This window comes from Schistocerca nitens, chromosome 6 (assembly GCF_023898315.1).
Source record: "Schistocerca nitens isolate TAMUIC-IGC-003100 chromosome 6, iqSchNite1.1, whole genome shotgun sequence".
Lineage (NCBI taxonomy): Eukaryota > Metazoa > Arthropoda > Insecta > Orthoptera > Acrididae > Schistocerca > Schistocerca nitens.
This window is the reverse complement of record NC_064619.1, coordinates 361,701,805-361,720,398: the sequence shown is the minus strand read 5'-3', so window position 1 is coordinate 361,720,398 and position 18,594 is coordinate 361,701,805. Positions and strand designations below refer to the sequence as shown.

Below are 18,594 nucleotides of genomic sequence, written 5' to 3'. Positions count from 1 at the left end.
GTTCTCGGTGCCACTCTGTAGCAATTCTGGGCGTGTGGGATGTTGCATTGTGCTGCTGGAATTGCCCAAGTCCGTCAGAATGCGCAATAGACATTAATGGATGCAGGTGATCAAACAGGATGCTTACTTTCGTGTCACCTGCCAGAGTCGTATCTAGACGTTTCAGGGGTTACATATCACTCCAACTGCACATGCCTCACACCATTACAGATCCTCCACCACCTTGCAGAGATCATGAATCGATGGACTCTGCTGTCGGCAGGGGTGCTGACATGAAGGGATTCATGATGTTGTCTTCTTACCCGCTTGATACAATTTGAAACGAGACTCGTCCGACCAGGCAACATGTTTCCAGTCAACAGTCCAATGTCAATATTGACTAGACCAGGCGAGGCGTAAAGCTTTGTGTCACGCAGTCATCAAGGGTACACGAGTGGGCCTTCGGCTCCGAAAGCCCATCCCGATGATGTTTCGTTGAATCGTTCGCACGCTGACACTTGTTGATGGCCCAGCAATGAAATCTGCAGCAATCTCCGGAAGAGTTGCACTTCTGTCACGCTGAACGATTCTGTTCAGTCGTCATTGGTGTCGTTCTTGCAGGACCTTTTTCCGGCCACAGCGATGTAGGAGATTTGATGTTTTACCGGATTCCTGATATTCACAGTACACTCAATAAGTTGTCGTACGGGAAAATCCTAACTTCATCGCTATCTCGAAGATGCTGTGTCCCATCGGTCGTGCGCGGAATATATAACACCACATTCAAACGCCCTTAAATCTTGATAACCTGCCATTGTAGATGCTGTAACCGATCTAACAACTGCGCCAAACACTTGTGTTACGCAGCTCAGTATTCTGTCTGTTTACATATCTCCGTATTTGAATATTGCCGGCCGCGGTGGTCTCGCGGTTCTAGGCGCGCAGTCCGGAACCGTGCGACTGCTACGGTCGCAGGTTCGAATCCTGCCTCGGGCATGGATGTTTGTGATGTCCTTAGGTTAGTTAGGTTTAAGTAGTTCTAAGTTCTAAGGGACTAATGACCACAGCAGTTGAGTCCCATAGTGCTCAGAGCCATTTGAACCATTTTTTCGTATTTGAATATGCAAACCTAAACCAGTTTCTTTGGCGCTTCAGTGTAATATCAAATTTCACACTCAATTTGAGGACGAAATTTCTGAGAATGTACTTCTGGAGCACAGTGTTGTGTGGAAGTTAATCGTGGACTGTAGGAAAAGAGAAGAATAGAAGCGGTTGAAACGTTGCACTATAGAAAGTTGTTGAAATATAGATACGCTAATAAGATAAGAAATGAGAAGGTTCTCCGCAGAATTTGCGAGGACAGATGCGTATAGAAAACATTGACAAGAAGAAGGGATTAGATGGTAGGTCATGTTTAGGACATTCTAAATGTACATCTATTCTATATTCCGCAATCTCCATACGGCGCGTGGTGCAATGTACCCCGTACTACTACTAGTCATTTCCTTTCCTGTTCGACGAGGGAAAAACGACTATCTATATGTGACTGTCTATATGCCTCCGTATGAGCCCTTATTTCTTGTACCATATCTTCGTGATCCTTGCGCGCAGTGTATGTCTTCCTTAAATGCGACTTGGTAAGGATCTCAAACATTCGAGCAGTGCTCAAGAATAGGCGCATTTGCATCCTATAGGCGGTCTCCTTTATAAATGAACCACACTTTCCTAGAATTCTCCCCATAAACCGAAGTCGACCACTCGCCTTAGCTAGCACAATCCTCACATGCTTCTTCCATTTCATATCGGTTTTCAGCGCTACTCTCTGATATTTATACTACGTGAATGTGCCAAGCAGGACACTATTAATTCTGTATCCGAATGTTGCGGGTTTGGTTTTCCGACTCATCCTCATTAACTTCCATTTTTTCTGCATTTGAAGCTAGCTGCCAATCATCTCACAAACTAAAAATTTTGTGCAAGTCATCTTGTATCCTCCTGCAGTCACTGAACTTCGACACCTTGCCAAAACCACAGCGTCATCAGCAAACAACGCAGATTGATGCCCATCCTGCCTGCCAAATCATCTGTGTACATAGAAGATAGCACCGGCCCTAGCACAGTTGCCTGGGGCATTCTTGACGATACCCTTGTCTCTGATGAGCACCCGCCGACGAGGACAATATACCGCGTTCAATAACTTAAGAAGTCTTCGAGCGACTCACATACCTGTGAACCTATTCCGTAGCCTGCAATGGGGCACCGTGTCAAACGCTTTCCGGAAATCTAGAAATATGGAATCTGCCGGTTGTCCTTCATCCATAGTTCGCAGTACATCATGTGAGAAAAGGGCAAGCTGAGTTTCGCACCAACGGTAGTTTTTAAACGCTGCTCTTTCGAAGACATAAGCTTCTTGGTCTCAAGAAAATTTATTATATTCGAACTGAGAATATTTTCAAGAATTATGCAGCAAACCGATGTTAGTAATACTGATCGGTAATTTTTCCGTTCTTTTGCCCTTCTTACACTCAGGAGACACCTGCCCTTTGTTCCAGTCGCTTGGGACTTTGCGCTGGGCGAAAGACTCGCAATAATAGCAAGCTAGGTAAGGAGCCAGTGCCGTAGAGCACTCTTTCAAAAACCGAATTGGTATTCCGTCCAGTCAGGGCGACTAAATTGTTTTCAACTCCTTCACTTGTTGTTCTACGCCAGGAATGCTTATTACTACGTCGTCCATACGGGATGTCGGTTTGATAGTCAAACGACGGTATGTTTTTATGATTCTCCTGCATGAACGATTTCTTGAACATGAAATTTGAAACTCCGGCTTTCGTTTTGCTATCTTCCACTGCCGCAGCAGACTGGTCAACAAGTGACTTCATGGAAGCTTTAGACCTCATTTTCGATTTTACATAGGACCAGAATTTTCTCGTGTACTCTGCTAAGCTTTGCTAAGTCAGCCTCCAGCTCTCGGCTTACTCACATGTACAGAGTGGCAAGTTAACTGTTTATATTTTCCGATCTTTTCCTCGTAGTATATAGTATATTTCTGAAACTTCGTGCGTGTTTCCATTTAAGAGATGTAAGCTCGCATTTTGCAAGTGTAAATCCTGGCGATCTGTAGCGCAGTTTTCATTTCTTTTTGAACATGCCTCTACATTGCTCACCGAGGCATCAGCGTCAATTGGTGACACATCAAGAGGGTAGCAAGTTGCATATCTGGGATTCTGTCTGCTTTTATAGTTTACTTCTTCAGCTGGTCTTGCTGAGATGGTTAGGATGTGTGCATACTGTGTGCAGACGCAGGAAGAACTAGCGTCAGTTCGAGAACAGCGGAATGCGTTTATGGCTACGGTCAGTCATCTTCAAGTTGGTGCCCAGGGGGGTAGCGGTGGCGGAGAACCTTTCGTATCACATGGGACACTTCAGGTGTCGCTCGTTTTGCCTACAGGCTCCGCGCTACCGAGACATCTCCAAGCGTACCCGACAATGTATCTCTCCTCACAGCACAGTGAGTGGCGGGTGGTAATGCGTTCGCATCGTTTGGTGTGGAAGGCCAATGTATGGCCTCGCCTGTTCACCCTGTGAGAGGTCAGGTGGCCGCTCCTTCAGTGGTGTTCGAGAAGGGAAACGGTAGGGGGAGGGGGGGCATAGGCAGATAGCATTCAGAGCTGGAAAGAAAACCATTGTGCATTCGATATGTCTTCGGAGGGCCTCAGCCGAGATGTGGAGACGACGTTGCTTGCGGCTATCGAACGTGGAGGGTGCAGTCGTCTCTACGTTGTGTCTCACATCGACACCAACGACGCCCGTCACAAGGGTTCTGAGGCCATCCTCAGTTGGCTGGCGAAATGGAGAAGGCTTTTGGCTTCACACGAGGGGGTGCAAGCAGGGCTCGAAATTTGCTGCATTGCTCCCAGAGTTTATAGGGATCCTTTGATTTGGAGCCGAGGGGAGGGTCGCAACCAAAGATTCCATCGACCCTCTGGCGCACTAGTCAAAGGAAGCAGTTACTTGGGTAACAGAGTACTTCTGGAATGCTCCGATAGGCGGTGGTTTGAGGTACTCTGATGAATGCTTGCCAGTTGCTGCACAGAAAGGAAAATCAGACCACATTCACAGTAAAGACACTTTCAGAATGAGATTCTCACTCTGCAATGAAGCGTCTGTTGATATGAAACTTCCTGGCAGATTAAAACTGTGTGCCGGACCGAGACTCGAACTCGCGACATTTGCCTTTCGCGGGCAAGTGCTCTACCAACTGAGCTACCCAAGCACGACTCACGCTCCTTCCTCACAGCTTTACTTCCGCCAGTACCTCGTCTCCTACCTTCCAAACTTTACAGAAGCTCTCCTGCGAACCATGCAGGACTAGCACTCCTGAAAGAAAGGATATTGCGGAGACATGGCTTAGCCACAGCCTAGGGGACGTTTCCAGAATGAGATTTTCACTCTGCAGCGGAGTGTGCGCTGATATGAAACTTCCTGGCAGATTAAAACTGTGTGCCGGACCGAGACTCGAACTCGGGATTTTTGCATTTCGCAGGCAAGTGCTCTACCAGGAGAGCTTCTGTAAAGTTTGGAAGGTAGGAGACGAGGTACTGGCGTGAGTCGTGCTTGGGTAGCTCAGTTGGTAGAGCACTTGCCCGCGAAAGGCAAAGGTCTCGAGTTCGAGTCTCGGTCCGGTACACAGTTTTAATCTGCCAGGAAGTTTCATAAAGACACTGTGACTGTCAAAACAAAATTGTATCAGTAAATTGTCGAAGTATTCTTAAGAAAGTTGCAGTAAAAAAAATATTGTCTTTGTTGAGGTCACTTATAATAGGTCTTGGGGAAACCGAGTTAATTGTTGGATTGTTTCTACCGCCCACCCGATTCCGCTGTGACAGTTCTATAGTCATTCAAAAACTTCTGTGCTCAGTAGTGCGTAAATACCCAGTACATGCATTACTAGTTCGAAGGGACTTTAAGCCAACGAGTACAGACTGCGATATCTATGGATTCATTGCGGGGACTACAGGCAGACAGTAGTGTGAAATACTTTTGGACACATTTTCTGAAAACTGTCTTCAGAAGCTAGTTCGGCAGCCCACATGCAATGAAAATATCTTAGAACTTGTAGCTACATATAGACCGGACCTTATCGACAATGTCAGTATAGAAGCGGAGATTAGCTATCATGACGCCATTATAGCAACTATGGCTACGAAAGTAAATAAATCAGTTAAGAAAACTAGGAGAGTGTTTCTGCTAGAAAGAGCAGATGAGCAATTGTCAGCATGTCACTTAGACAGTGAAACTGACATCACTCAGGTCCAGGAAGATGGACGTAGAAGAATTATGGGCAAAGTCTGAACAAATTGTCAATCGTGGTCTGGAGCATTATGTGCCTAGTAAGTGGATTGAGGAGGGAAAAGACCCATCATGGTTTAACAACCAGGTTCGGAAAATTCTGAGGCAGCAGAGTCTCTTGCACTCTCCGTTCAGGTAGTAACTTCCATGGTACTAGAGGGAGCAATAGGAGGTAAAAACTGTAGTGAATGACATATGACTTAAAAACTTGTCCATTATATTAGCACATGTTATTAAAACCGATCTGAAGGTGATCATTGCTAACCGAAACTTGTAGTCTGAGAACATAATAATTATGTGATCATAGACGTGAAATAAAGATATTTACCTATTATCAGTACTAAACAGTATGTTTCCTACGAAATGCGATAATTGAGTAAAAAATTCACTCTTGTTGTACAAAATACGTATATATTCTTCGCATTATGACATTTAACAACTGGTTCAAAATGGTTCAAATGGCTCTAAGCACTATAGGACTTAACTTCTGAGGTCATCAGTCACCTAGAACTTAGAACTACTTGAACCTAACTAACCTTTAGGACATCAAACACATCCATGCCCGAGGCAGGATTCGAACCTGCGGCCGTAGCGGTCGCGCGGTTCCAGACTGTAGCGCCTAGAACCGATCGGCCACCCCGCCCGGCTACTCAACTGGTCCAGTGAAGTTTATGAGCGCTCTCATTTGTCTTCCATTGTCAGCAACTCCTTAGCATGAATAGTTTACGAGAAAAGTGCTCTGCGTAAACGTGCCCCTTGGTAAATGTGCTCCTGTTTCCAACTACATTCAAAAGATCCATCGCAGACTACATAATGAGCTATATACGCTTCTTTCCATCATTTACTTGTCCTGTTAAACCCGGCATATTGGAACCGTGGGCCGCACCAGCACTGTTATCGTCTCCACGTAGGATAAAGAACTTCTGTGGCATTTGAACAGCACTTCAGTTCATAACATAGTACCCCAAGCGGGTGCACACAAGCGGTTTATCAATTAACAGAAAGAAGGCTCACTAACAACCATTGGCCACTCTCAAGCCAAGACACACTGCATATCAAAAAAATACATATTATTCACTCAACACTACACAGTAATAATGCGCCAATTTTCCTTTAAACAATAAAAGGACAGGGCCAGAGTGTACATAGGCAGTAAGTTACGGTGCAGTCTCCCCACTGTGAATTATCCTTTTAACTCCTCCTCAAATAACAGAAGGAGGCCCCCGTCACCAGAGCTCCAGAGTACGACCTTCGTCACCTTCTTTAGCGGCTGCCCAGCATTCGACAAGTCGCTCGGCGATACTGTTGGGTACATGCGTTGTCCATCCCAAACTGCCCAACCAAACCTCCCCGCCAGGCATTGCTGCTCCAACCCTCCTCCTTCCGCGACGTGCGGCTCACAACTCACCCGCAGTGCCGAGCCTCCACACCTAGACCAGGAAAACCAAAGATAAGTCACAAAGGAGGTAACTATCGATACTAGTGCCAGAGGTAGTCAGGCCAGCAAACCAAGCCGCCACGGTTCAATCCCCTCTCGGTTCCAGTACGAGTTTGGCTTTGCGTTGCTAGGGCAACGTCTTCTGAAATGTTTTACTTATGCGTTCTAGATTCTGGCTATTTATGATTAACGCGTTATCCGCATTTCCTAAACGATAAGCCCCCCTTCACTCTGGTTTTTATATAGTATTTTTAAAAAGATTACCGCTTTCTCGTGCTGAGTAAGACCGTACTGCTAATCTATTTCTATGTACTTGTCCGATGTAGAAATTCTGAAGATGCTTCAACAAGGTGCAACTCGTCAATAAAGCCTCAATTGTCATAGAAACCGCCGACCGCTCTGGCCGAGTGTTTCTAGGCGCTTCAGTCCGGAACCGCGCTGCTGTTACGATCGCAGGTTCGAATCCTGCCTCGGGCATGGATGTGTGTGATGTCCTCAGGTTACTTAGGTTTAAGTAACTGTAAGTCTAGGGGACTATGACCTTAGATGTTAAGTCCCATAGTGCTTAGAGCCATTTGTCATAGCAACCTAGACTGTTTTTCTTACTGAAGAATATCACTAAGGTTGCTGTACCATGGCGAGAGAGTTGGAAGATCCACATAAAGAGAGTATGTTGTCTGTCCTTCCAGTGATTTTTGGGGCGGTGTGGTATCATCCCTAAGGACACGGGGTGAAGAATTTGCTGTGAGCCTAGGCTGGCAGCGCGCCCTGGAAGCCATCACGCGGTAACGACGTTACGCTGCGCCAGCGGTGTCGGCCACGCGAGGAAGGCTGGGCAGCAGGTCGGACTGTTTTAGGAAGGCCGGCTCTGGTATTAGGGAAGAGTCGTTCACCACCGATGCGCGTTAAAGGAGAGCGACACGGACGCATCTGCTGTTTGCCAGAAGATGAGAAGAGACATTCCGAAAAACTTCGAACTCCGATAGTTGCGAACACGAGAAATTTTCTCCGCATTTATTGCGTGTCACCAACTGAAAACATGTTCATAGTGGGTTGTAGTACAATCCCCTTCTAGAATTTGTCTGTAAGTACCACGAAACTGACCTATTTATTAATTGTGGATTGTTCATGCTTTATATTAACATGATACAAATTTGTAATGTAGTCATCACTAACGTAGAGGGGATGTAATTTTATTAAACTTTCAAAATCTGTCAACATTGTTCTAAAAATTATTCGACCTATAACAAAGAATCAAGTTATATTTTGCAACTATTAAAATACCAGGCCGTTACCTTAACAACCCAGAGATATCTTTGCAACTTTTAAGGTACTCACTTGATGCGGCGTATCACCTTTTATATGCCACGATATGTCGAAAAGGCAACGGCAGCAAATTTTCATACCTGGTTTCAAAAAATTCCAAAACTCTGCTGAAGTGAGAAAATTATGCAACTTTTCATACGAACTAACTGCACAAGTGCCTGTTGAACGATGCATAGTCAGTGGTGTACGAGTATTACCTTCTTGCAAATGTAGGTACTTCAGTCAACCTTCAACTACGTAACAATGGACCCCTGAAACTTTTTGTGAGTTTTAACTGTTTTCTCCTTTCTAAAACGTGCCAATATTAATCAAGAAATGTAATGGACGGTATTTCACGTCACAACACTTGGTACAATTCTCCAAATGCAGAGTCTTTTCGTATAACATTTTTCTCGAACTGTGACGTCCTGTGGAAAACAGAGTTCGCGTTCATTCATAACCTTATGGGAACCTCTCCAAGTATAGTGGGAGCTATTACAAAAATTCTTGCTATACATACTTTCCGTCAACATCTCTTTTCCCTCCCTGGCGTCCGCTCACCACTCCTAGTGGCCTTTTCCCACGCTGGTCATAGGTTAGAACCTGTGGTCATGTTTGTAGAAGCTACAGAAGCCTAATTTATGGAGGCCGGAGCAAAGTATTTTACCCTCAATACCACTTGTAAGCCACCTGCTGATTAACAATTCCAAAAAATTCGTCGGTTTGTATCTGTCACCTGAGAGCTCTGAATTTCAAATATATTACTTTGTTCTGGGAAGACCGGTCGGTCGTTATTTTGTCGGAGTAATCCACATCTGGATGTTCGATAATAAGAGATCGGTGGGTACATGAGCCAGCCAGGAGTACTGCTAACTGACACTGCTCGCTGCAATAAGAACAACAGTCATTTAAAACGAATCGATCTGTGTGAGTAGGACTGGCGCATTGAGGGTTCAGCAAAAATTTTGTTGTGTGTACAGACAGTTCATCCATTCGATGATCTCGATGTTATCGACATTGATACTGGCAATACATAGGGCCAGGGAGTCCAAGACTCTCTAGAATGTTTCAAGTCTGAATGCGTACAACAAATGACAACAATAGAAATATTTTTTCGTGTGGTATAATTAGAAAATAAAAATTTTTTGATTTTTTCTTTGGGAAGAACCCTAGGGTCTTTAATGAATGAGTTTGCAAGTATCAGAATATGGCATAAATGGCCTAGCTTTGGTTCCATTGTCTCAGAAGCTTCAACTTTCTCATCACCAAGGGACCGCAGACCTTAATATATGATATAAATTTCAACTAGCTATGTCTACCTGTTCCTGAGGAAAAGGGTCTTGAACATTCGGAGTGAGAGTCAGACAGACAGCAGAGTCATCCCATTTCGGTTCCTTTTTCGCCTACCGTACGGAACACTAAATGATTCAGAGTGAACACGGAAACGGAGTCCACAGTCATGCTAAGAACAATAAATATTACAAAATGCTGAATGTACAACAATGGTCCCTGTCGTCTTTGTCGTTCGCTGACCACTTTATTTTTCATCCACGAAACTGACTAGCCGTTATGGCATAACATAGGCACTGCAATATCGTATTTAATTTATCCGCCGATACCGGGCAAGCGACTTCCAGGTAATACGTCGCGCCTGTACGGAAATATACATAAAGTACGAATACAAGTTGTCGACACATGGTTGACGACGTATGAAAGTTTGGGCCTTGACGCGAGTCGTGCACTGATAGCCAAATTTTGAGGTGACAGCTCGCGATAAGCGGGAAATCCGTGTTAGGGCCCGGCCCGGCACAAATTTTCACTGTCATCATTGCACTGCACACATGATGGTTGTCCATATTCGCAACTGCGAATACATTTAATGCAACTAAGTAAAGGTTGTATGCAGGAGAACATATTCCTGGTAAATAATTTAGCAACACTTGACTTCAGTAACTGCTGAATTAACTTTTAACACTTGACGGATCGCGTCAGTTTTTGTAAAATCAGTGTTCGCGTGGCTGACTGTCAACCAGCCATTGTGTTCTTTAGAGGTCGAGAAATACTGATTTATTAAGTGTAGTATTAAATAATATTAACTTTATTTTACCTTTTGCATACATAAACATATATTTTAATGTTTGAAATTTATTTCTTCGCAATACGGGCAGGTAGTTGCAAAATCTAATAAAAGTATGCTAGTCTTTTAACAAAAAAATTCTAGGACACATAGTAATCTCACTTCTGTTCGAACTACATTTATTTCGCAGTGCATATTACTTATACAGCACTTATTGTATCATATTCCGGCTGTTTATTAGATGTGTTGTTATTGTTCTTATGTATATTACTCATCCTGTTTGTCCAGCTCATCCACAGTGTTACATGGCCACTTCTCACAGACAATGCAACACAGACATCTTACACTGATAATGAACTGTGGTAACAATATTCTTTTTCCGCCACACATAATGCAGCGACTCTTCTGTTTGTTTGGTGGCTCTTCCAGTTGTCGAGGATCTTCCAATTTACGAGGTGCCAAAAATATTTTTGAGGTCATCTGGAAACGTAACAATATGGGGTCTTGTACCTAAATGAGCTTTCAAAAGTTGTTGAAACAGCTGTTTCAAAAATTTCCTTCTTGGGTTTATTGGATTTTCCGCGTTGGACTGAAAAAATATTTGGGCACTAATCCCAGAGATGTTTAGCAAAGCAAACCGTATTGCCATTGTTCATCTATTTACACGAGCCACAGAGTAGTTACTGCACGTCTAGTAATCTGTGTGAACGCTCGCTTTGTCATGTTGTCGTCCATGATGATGTGTGGCTCATTGGTTCCTTCATCAATTGTGCCTTCACTGTGCACGCTGGTAAGCAAAACAACACATTTAATTTCTTTGGCATATATCACACCATTGTGATATCTTTCTGGTATCCAAACAGTGAAGACTCAATATTTCTGGATTTCAGCGGTAGGAAAACCGGAGGAATATATACTGAACCGTGAAGATCACGCGGAGTCCAATAAGGTTGTAACGAGCGTCCAAGTAATGATAAGTTGGCAACCTTTTCGGACCTATTCCACTGCACGTACGCACGCACACAACCAAACACAAGCACGCGGAGAAGTACTAGTAAACAAACTCAGCTAACCTCACACTGAATTCTGTTGATCTTTCCAGACATCTTCTACGTAATAAATACTGTTCAGAAACATTGCTTTCCGTCAAACAAAAGGTACCTTTCACTGATTAAAACTGATCAAAATACGTTTAGCCGAGATGTAGCCATAACACAGTAGCTTCTTAACACTCTTACTCGTACTTTCTGAAACAAAGACACAACTCGTCAGTCCATGACTCTACAGATTATTGCTGTTTCTAGAAACTTACATATTTAACAGTAAATGTCATGGAATCGGAAGCTACTTTGCCTAGAAGTCCACATGTGTGCGCGTGTGTTTGTGCCTGTGTGTGTGTGTGTGTGTGTGTGTGTGTGTGTGCGCGCGTGTGTGTGTATGTGTGTGAAAGAGAGAGAGTCCTATAATATGTGTTGTTCAATGAAAGAAATTTTTATTTCTTTTCAGAAAACCGACCAGGACCGTCCAATCTTGGGAATGTTATAAGTCAGCTCCTCCTGTGTAAAACCATCACACCTGACTTCAACCAGGAAGAGCTGTGCAGTATAGCAAAGGACTCGCAGGATGTTCTGAAGCTACTGCAGGACATGCAAGAATATCTCCCTAAGTTGGAAGCAGGCACCGGTAATGATACAAACGACTTTAATCCGTTTTTAACACATTCCTCTGATGCTGAAGCGTCCTTAACAGTAGTTTCTTTCTCGTGTGTTTGTTCACTCCAATAGACGTACTGAGCACACTGGAAAAGACTCTGTCAACGTTCCTTTAAAAGATACAACCAAAAAGGCTTGATTACTGCTATTAGATTAGATTACATTTACTTTCATTCCATTTGATCCGTAGTGAGGAGGTCCTCCAGGATGTAGAACATGTCAGAAAAACAACAATACATGATAAATATTTACAACTAAAACAAATAAGCTAATGTACCATTCCACAGGCTCCAAGTGGAATGATCGTCAGTTTTTAATTAACACTATATGAAAGAGTCATTTTACAATTACTAATGCACTGAATTTAAAATAAAAAAGTTTTTTATTTATTTATAAGTTAATAAACATGTCATACAACTACTATAATACTTATTTACAATGAACACATTACTGCGCTGAAATTGTGCAGAAGTATACAAATCATTTGGTTTTATTGAGAAATTCATCAATGGAGTAGAAGGAGTTGGCCACCAATAAATCCTTTAGGCTTCTCTTAAACTGAATTTCATCGGTTGTTAAGCTTTTTATGGCTGCTGGCAAGTTATTGAAAATGTGTGTTCCTGAGTAATGCATACCTTTTTGTACAAGACTAAGTGACTTCAAATCCTTGTGAAGATTATTCTTATTTCTAGTATTGATTCCATGAAATCAGCTGTTGGTTTGAAAAAGTGGTATATTTTTAATGACAAATTTCATTACGGAATAAATATATTGGGAAGCAGTAGTTAGTATCCCTAGTTCCCTAAACAGGCTTCTGCAGGATGTTCTTGAGTTCACACCACATATAACTCTTACTGCACGTTTTTGTTCCCGGAAAACGTTAGCTTGGCTTGATGAATTACCCCAAAAAATAATCCCATATGACATTATGGAATGAAAGTAAGCATAGTATGCCAACTTTTTCATTTTTATATCCCCTATGTCTGTTACAATTCGCATTGCAAATAGAGATTTGTTAAGATGCTTCAGCAGTTCTGTGGTGTGCTCCTACCAGCTGAATTTATTATCAAGTTGTAATCGCTAAAATTTAACACTGTCCACTTCTTCTATCTGCTTGTCATCATATGTTAGGCATATACTCGTGGGACACGCCTTACAAGTTCTGAACTGCATGTAGTGTGTTTTTTCAAAGTTTAGTGACAAATAATTGTCTAGGAACCAGTGATTAATGTTCACAAATATTTTATTAGCTGATCTTTCTAAGACTGCACTTGATTTGCTATTTATTGCAATGTTTGTATCATCGGCAAACAAAACGAACTTGGCATCTGGTAATGTTACTGATGCAAGGTCATTGATATATACAAGAAAAAGTAAGGGCCCCAAAATGGAACCTTGTGGGACGCCACATGTAATTAGTTCCCAGTTGGATGATGCCTGATAGCTTGATACATGTCTCTTTCCTAATAATATCCTTTGTTTTCTGCCAGAGATATAAGATTTGAACCATTTTGCAGCATTTCCTGTTACGCTATAATATTCTAATTTATTTAAAAGGATATTGTGATTTACACAGTCAAATGCCTTTGACAGATCACAAAATATACCAGCTGCCTGCCTATGACCTATTACTGTATCAGCTGATACTCTGGATGGCATGGGGTCTATTGCAAATTTAGATACTTTTTCGACCAACGCAAATGAGTGATTCTCCAAGCGAAAGAGCCAGAGTCTTATACAGTTAGGACCATTAACCATCATCTTGGGAATATAGATCTAGTAATGTTACAGTCCTCATTAAGATAACAACAAATGGTAACATCTGGGGTCGATATATTTGTTTGGTTCAGGCACCTTTCATCTCAATCTAAAATACAATTTTTGCGTATTTGAAACATCCTCATCATATGGTAAACGGTCCTCCAAATACACTACTTTTTGCAAGTTGTTTTCGTGGAAGGAGACTTCAGATCTACCATGAAGATTGTGCTGCGTATGTTATGTGACGGCAAAAATGCGATTCTGAGAGAGGACAAGTTACTCTCTATATGTCGCATACGAAAAATTATTAAAAATTTTATTAGAACCTGACGCAGCTTGAGCGAGACTCTAGAAAGTTAACAGCCTGAGCAGACGTTGATGGATCCTGGTAGGGCGCTAAAAGCGTGAGGTATTTTTATCATTCTTAGATCAAAGAAGCAGCTTGTTGGGAGTTGAAAGCAATTGGTGGCGAGCCCATTCCTTAGTAAATTTTACCGGACAGACCCACAGCCGTACAGGGCAGCCCCCTTGACGAGACAGGACTCCAGCAAAACAATGCCGCACTATCTGCCATGGCGCCAGTAGAAGCCTGGTAAAACAGGCATTGTGTGCAGAGCCACGAGTAATAAAAATTCACATGTTTTCGTGTTCGCCGATAGTGCAAATAAACCAGTGATCCACTTCACTCAGCCGCCTCAGTTGTATAAGAAACTCCGGCGTCTGAGAAACGGTTAGAGATAGAATCTTTATTACACCTCATAGCTAGGACTAATAAGCTCCGAGGCATGGGCAGTTTAGATAAAGATCTTTGAGATTGTATCTGTTCACTTGTTACCGTGGGAAGTGACACGACTTCAGAGAAAATCGTCTCTCCCCCCTATGTGAAAACTTAAAAAAGCTAGTAATAGGCGGTTTCTTTTTTTTCAGAGACGCAGGTTTCTTAACTCTTGCCTTGGTTCGACATGAGTTTCTGCTGTCGTGTGGAGGGGAGATTAAGCGCCTCTAGAGCCCTGTGATTGGCTCAAGACAGTGTGAAGGTGGTGTCATTTGTGCACTTTGGAGGAAAACTGAATCTCTTTTCTTGAGAGGTGCGAAGCACTCTTGTGAGGGACTTTGGTCTGGTAAGCACTTCTCGTCGAAGCTCTTGCATGTGTGATTGGTACCTGGGACCTGTCCTGAGACTGACTTCACTTGCAAATATTTTAGACTGGGGAGCCTGTGGTGAAGTTCTTACTCTACTGACATTGTGACTTCAAACATCTCGGAGGACTCGTTTACCGAGGGCACACTTGTTCGTTTTTTGGTTTACTAGTATAGACGTTTGGTATCCTTGTGCGCTCTGCGCGTACACGTGAGCCAAATTGGGCCTTGGTACGCCCAGCGAATGGGTGTGTTACACACTGAAATCTACAGTGATTTCAGGGCTCTGGTAGAGAGCAAATTGCGATCCGTGTGCCTGATCGCTAGACCGTTAGATTTTTACATTCCTTTGGTGGCCGCAGTCGATTAACAGGTGCCGCCTCCATGTCTCACCTCCGCCGCACACATCTCGCCAGCTGCAAGTCACATCGCCGCACGAAATACACAGGGTAACGTACTGCCGCCCCGGCACTGTGAGGGCGTACAGATGTCAATCGCCACTTCCTCTCAGCTGCACCTATGTAGAGAAACGTCAGTAGATTTGATCAATCAAAGTCTGCTCAGCGTCAGATCAAATCAGTTTTCGCTATCCACACTTTTAGGATCAGAGTACTTGACTCACTGACCACCTAGTTAAACTGCCTTGCCTTGCCGTCCAGGATCCACCCAGTGGAGTAGTAAATAACCTGTTAGTTGTTTAGGGTATTCAATCTATTACTTGTTTAGAATAATTTATGTCTGGTTTGAAAAAATACATGTTGTTAGTACACTAAATCTTGCTTACATTCCCAATCAATTTAAATAGTCCCACCGGAGTTACCTTTCAATTCTTCTGACACGTTAACATCGTCCACTGTTTTCGTTATTTCTCCAGCTGGAGCCTGTTTTACTTTGGGCTTTAGAGTAGAAAAGCCTTTTGCGTGCAGCACTGTTCCCTATCTCTAAACACCGATGCGAAGCAATGCAACTGATTCCGAAACGATCATTCGATAACGAATCGCACAGAACCACCTTTGACCTCATATAGTAACTGTTACCTTAGTGATGAAACTTTCTACAGCTACTGACTTGAAATGCTTCAGCGATCCTGATTTGTAGTGCTTGCTGATTAATGTTAATAAAAACCTCTACAGTTGCATTTAATGTGCAAACCTACATAATGTTGAAGGCTCATTCCTATGAGAAGCACAGAAATACTCCAAAGACCACCTGGCACTAGCAGAGCTCGTGTGTGCTCGTCATGTTCCAGGACTTGCCTTTAACGTCATGTGGAACGATTAGACTTCTTAAGTTATGATATTTGCACAATTCTTTGAGGGTTTGTAGAAAGTATATTTAGCGTCACTTGGTGACGTTTATTAGAACGAAACCAGTTTTGGCACGATAAACCTACCTTAAATATAGCAGTGGTGGTTTTTGTTAACATTTACATGAATCACTGAGGAACACAAAATGATAAAGTTTGTTTTCTGATAACTTGTGATATGAGTTCTTTGTAGTCCCTGAGGTCCTCTACTGAGAATGTAAAATATGTTTGAGGATCGGATCATTTTCAAATCTCCCACTTCACGGTACGCACACTGTAGAGACAATGAGCTCTGATGTGTATGCTCTACAGGGGTCCATGGCCAGTCGGCGGGTTCACTTCTGTGTGACGAAAGACGTCCTCTTCAAAGTCGAGAGTGTGTCGTGTCTGTGGAGCACCACAGTCAACTCCCCCAGTTGCGAACCTATCAGCTTCTCGCTGCCGTTGTTGCAGTCCGGCGAAAATAGAGGTGTCATAAGTCATAGCTGCCACAGGGACTAACAAACGCGCCCGCTTCTCAGTTTTTGTGAGAAAAGTGTGTGCAAGTTGGGCACCAAAGAAACGTCAGCGTATCATTAGGCGCAAAGGATGGACATCTCTCATATACATTTGACCCATTATCATCGCGAGGGAGATGGATTTTTACAGCAAATCGTTACTGTAGACGAAACGTGGCTGCATCTTCACGAACCGGAAAGTAAGGCTGAAAGCATTGTTTGAAAACACCCATGATCACCAGAAGTCAAGAAATTTACTCAGCCTTCAGCTGTTAAGGTTCTTTTAACACTATTATTGATCGTTGAAGGTGTAGTAGCCGTTCATCTCACCCCAAGAGACGAAACTGTGAACAGTGAGAACTGTTGTGGAGAGTTGCGAACTAAATTGAAATCTGCAATCAGATCCAAACTCAAGGATGGCTGACATAGTGTTTGGTGTATCTGGGATTGTAAAACAGTTAAGATCCTTAGACGCCAGGAAGGCATCTGGCCCAGACGGTATCCCAGTAAGATTATATGTTGATTATGCTACAAATATAGCACCATTCTTATCCATCGTCTATCAGAGATCATTGGAACAGCGGAAAGTTCCACTGGATTGGAAGAAGGCCCAGGTCATATAAATCTATAAAAAGGGTAGAAAATCGGATGCACATAATTACCGGCCAATTTCACTGACATCGATTTGTTGTAGAATCATGGAACATATTTTGTGTTCAGACGTAATGACCTTTCTAGACTCTGAGAAGTTCATCTGCAGAAAGTAGCACGGTTTTAGGAAACAGTGGCCATGCGAGACACAGTTGGCCCTCTTTGTGCATTATATACAACAGGCTCTAGATATTGGCTCCAAGGTTGATGCCATATTTCTCGACTTTCCAAAGGCGTTCGACTCAATTCCACACTGTCACTTGCTTCCAAAAAGTGCTTGCTTACCGTCTATCCGATGACATATGCAGTTGGAGAGTATGCTTTCTAACAGACAGAGAGCACTATGTCGTCCTGAATGGGGTAACTTCAACAGAAACAAGCGTAACTTCAGGTGTGCCCCAGGGCAGCGTAATAGGTCCTCTGCTTTTTACGATTTACATAAATGATCTGGTTGATGGTACTGACAGCGCCATTAGACTGTTTGACGATGATGCTATAGTCTAAAGGAAAGTAGTATTACATGAAAGTTGTCAACAAATCAACGAGGATCTGCAGAAAATAAATGCGTGGTGTAATGATTGGGAGTTATCTCTCAATATTAGTAAGTGTAACCTATTGCGTATAGCAAGGCGAAAATCCCCATTAATGTACGAGTACAAAATAAATGCCCAGTGCCCAGTCTTTGGACGCGGTAACATCCGTCAAGTACCTGGGTGTGACTATTCGAAATGATCTCAAATGGAATGATCAGATTACACGAGTAACGGGCAAGGCGAAATCTTGATTGCGGTTTATTGGTAAAATCTTGAAGCGAAGCAGTCCTTCTACAAAGGAAATTGCTTACAAAACATTAGTTCGTCCAGTCTTAGAGTATTGTTCGTCTGTATGGGATCCTTAGCAGTTGGGTCTGATTCAAGAGATTGAGAAGGTCCAAAGAAGAGCGGCAACATTCGTGACATACATTTAGCCATCGCGAGAGCGTTACAAATCTCATAGAAAGTTTGGAGTGGGACACACTTGCAGACAGACGACGCGCTAAACGGAAGGGGTTGCTCACTAAATTCCGAAATCCGATCTTTGACGAGGATGTAGAGCATATATTATTACCACCAACTTTCAAATCTCGCAATGATCACCATTTAAAGATAAGGGAAATTAGAGCTCGTACTGAGGCGTTCAGACAGTCGTTTTTCCCTAGCTAACGGAGTACATATATAGATATAGATAGATAGAAACGTCGCGGAAAACTGCGAAGAGGTGTCATCCTGCAGCAAGATAACGCTCTGCCACATTCTGCCAAACGAACGGCCGAAACAATGAAGGAGTTGGGATTCGAACGGCTTTAACCTTCGCCATAAAGTCCAGACCTGGCTCCAAGC

At 43.0% G+C, this 18,594-nt stretch overlaps 1 protein-coding gene across 1 annotated transcript in view; it reads left to right on the top strand.

Moving 5' to 3' along the window:
- The window catches only part of LOC126262905 (uncharacterized), a 318,098-nt gene that overhangs the window by 285,605 nt on the left and 13,899 nt on the right, over positions 1 to 18,594 (top strand). The window contains exon 4 of the mRNA XM_049959809.1: positions 11,655 to 11,831. Coding sequence (XP_049815766.1) covers positions 11,655 to 11,831 — 177 coding nt within the window. The remainder of the gene's footprint in view (positions 1 to 11,654; positions 11,832 to 18,594) is intronic.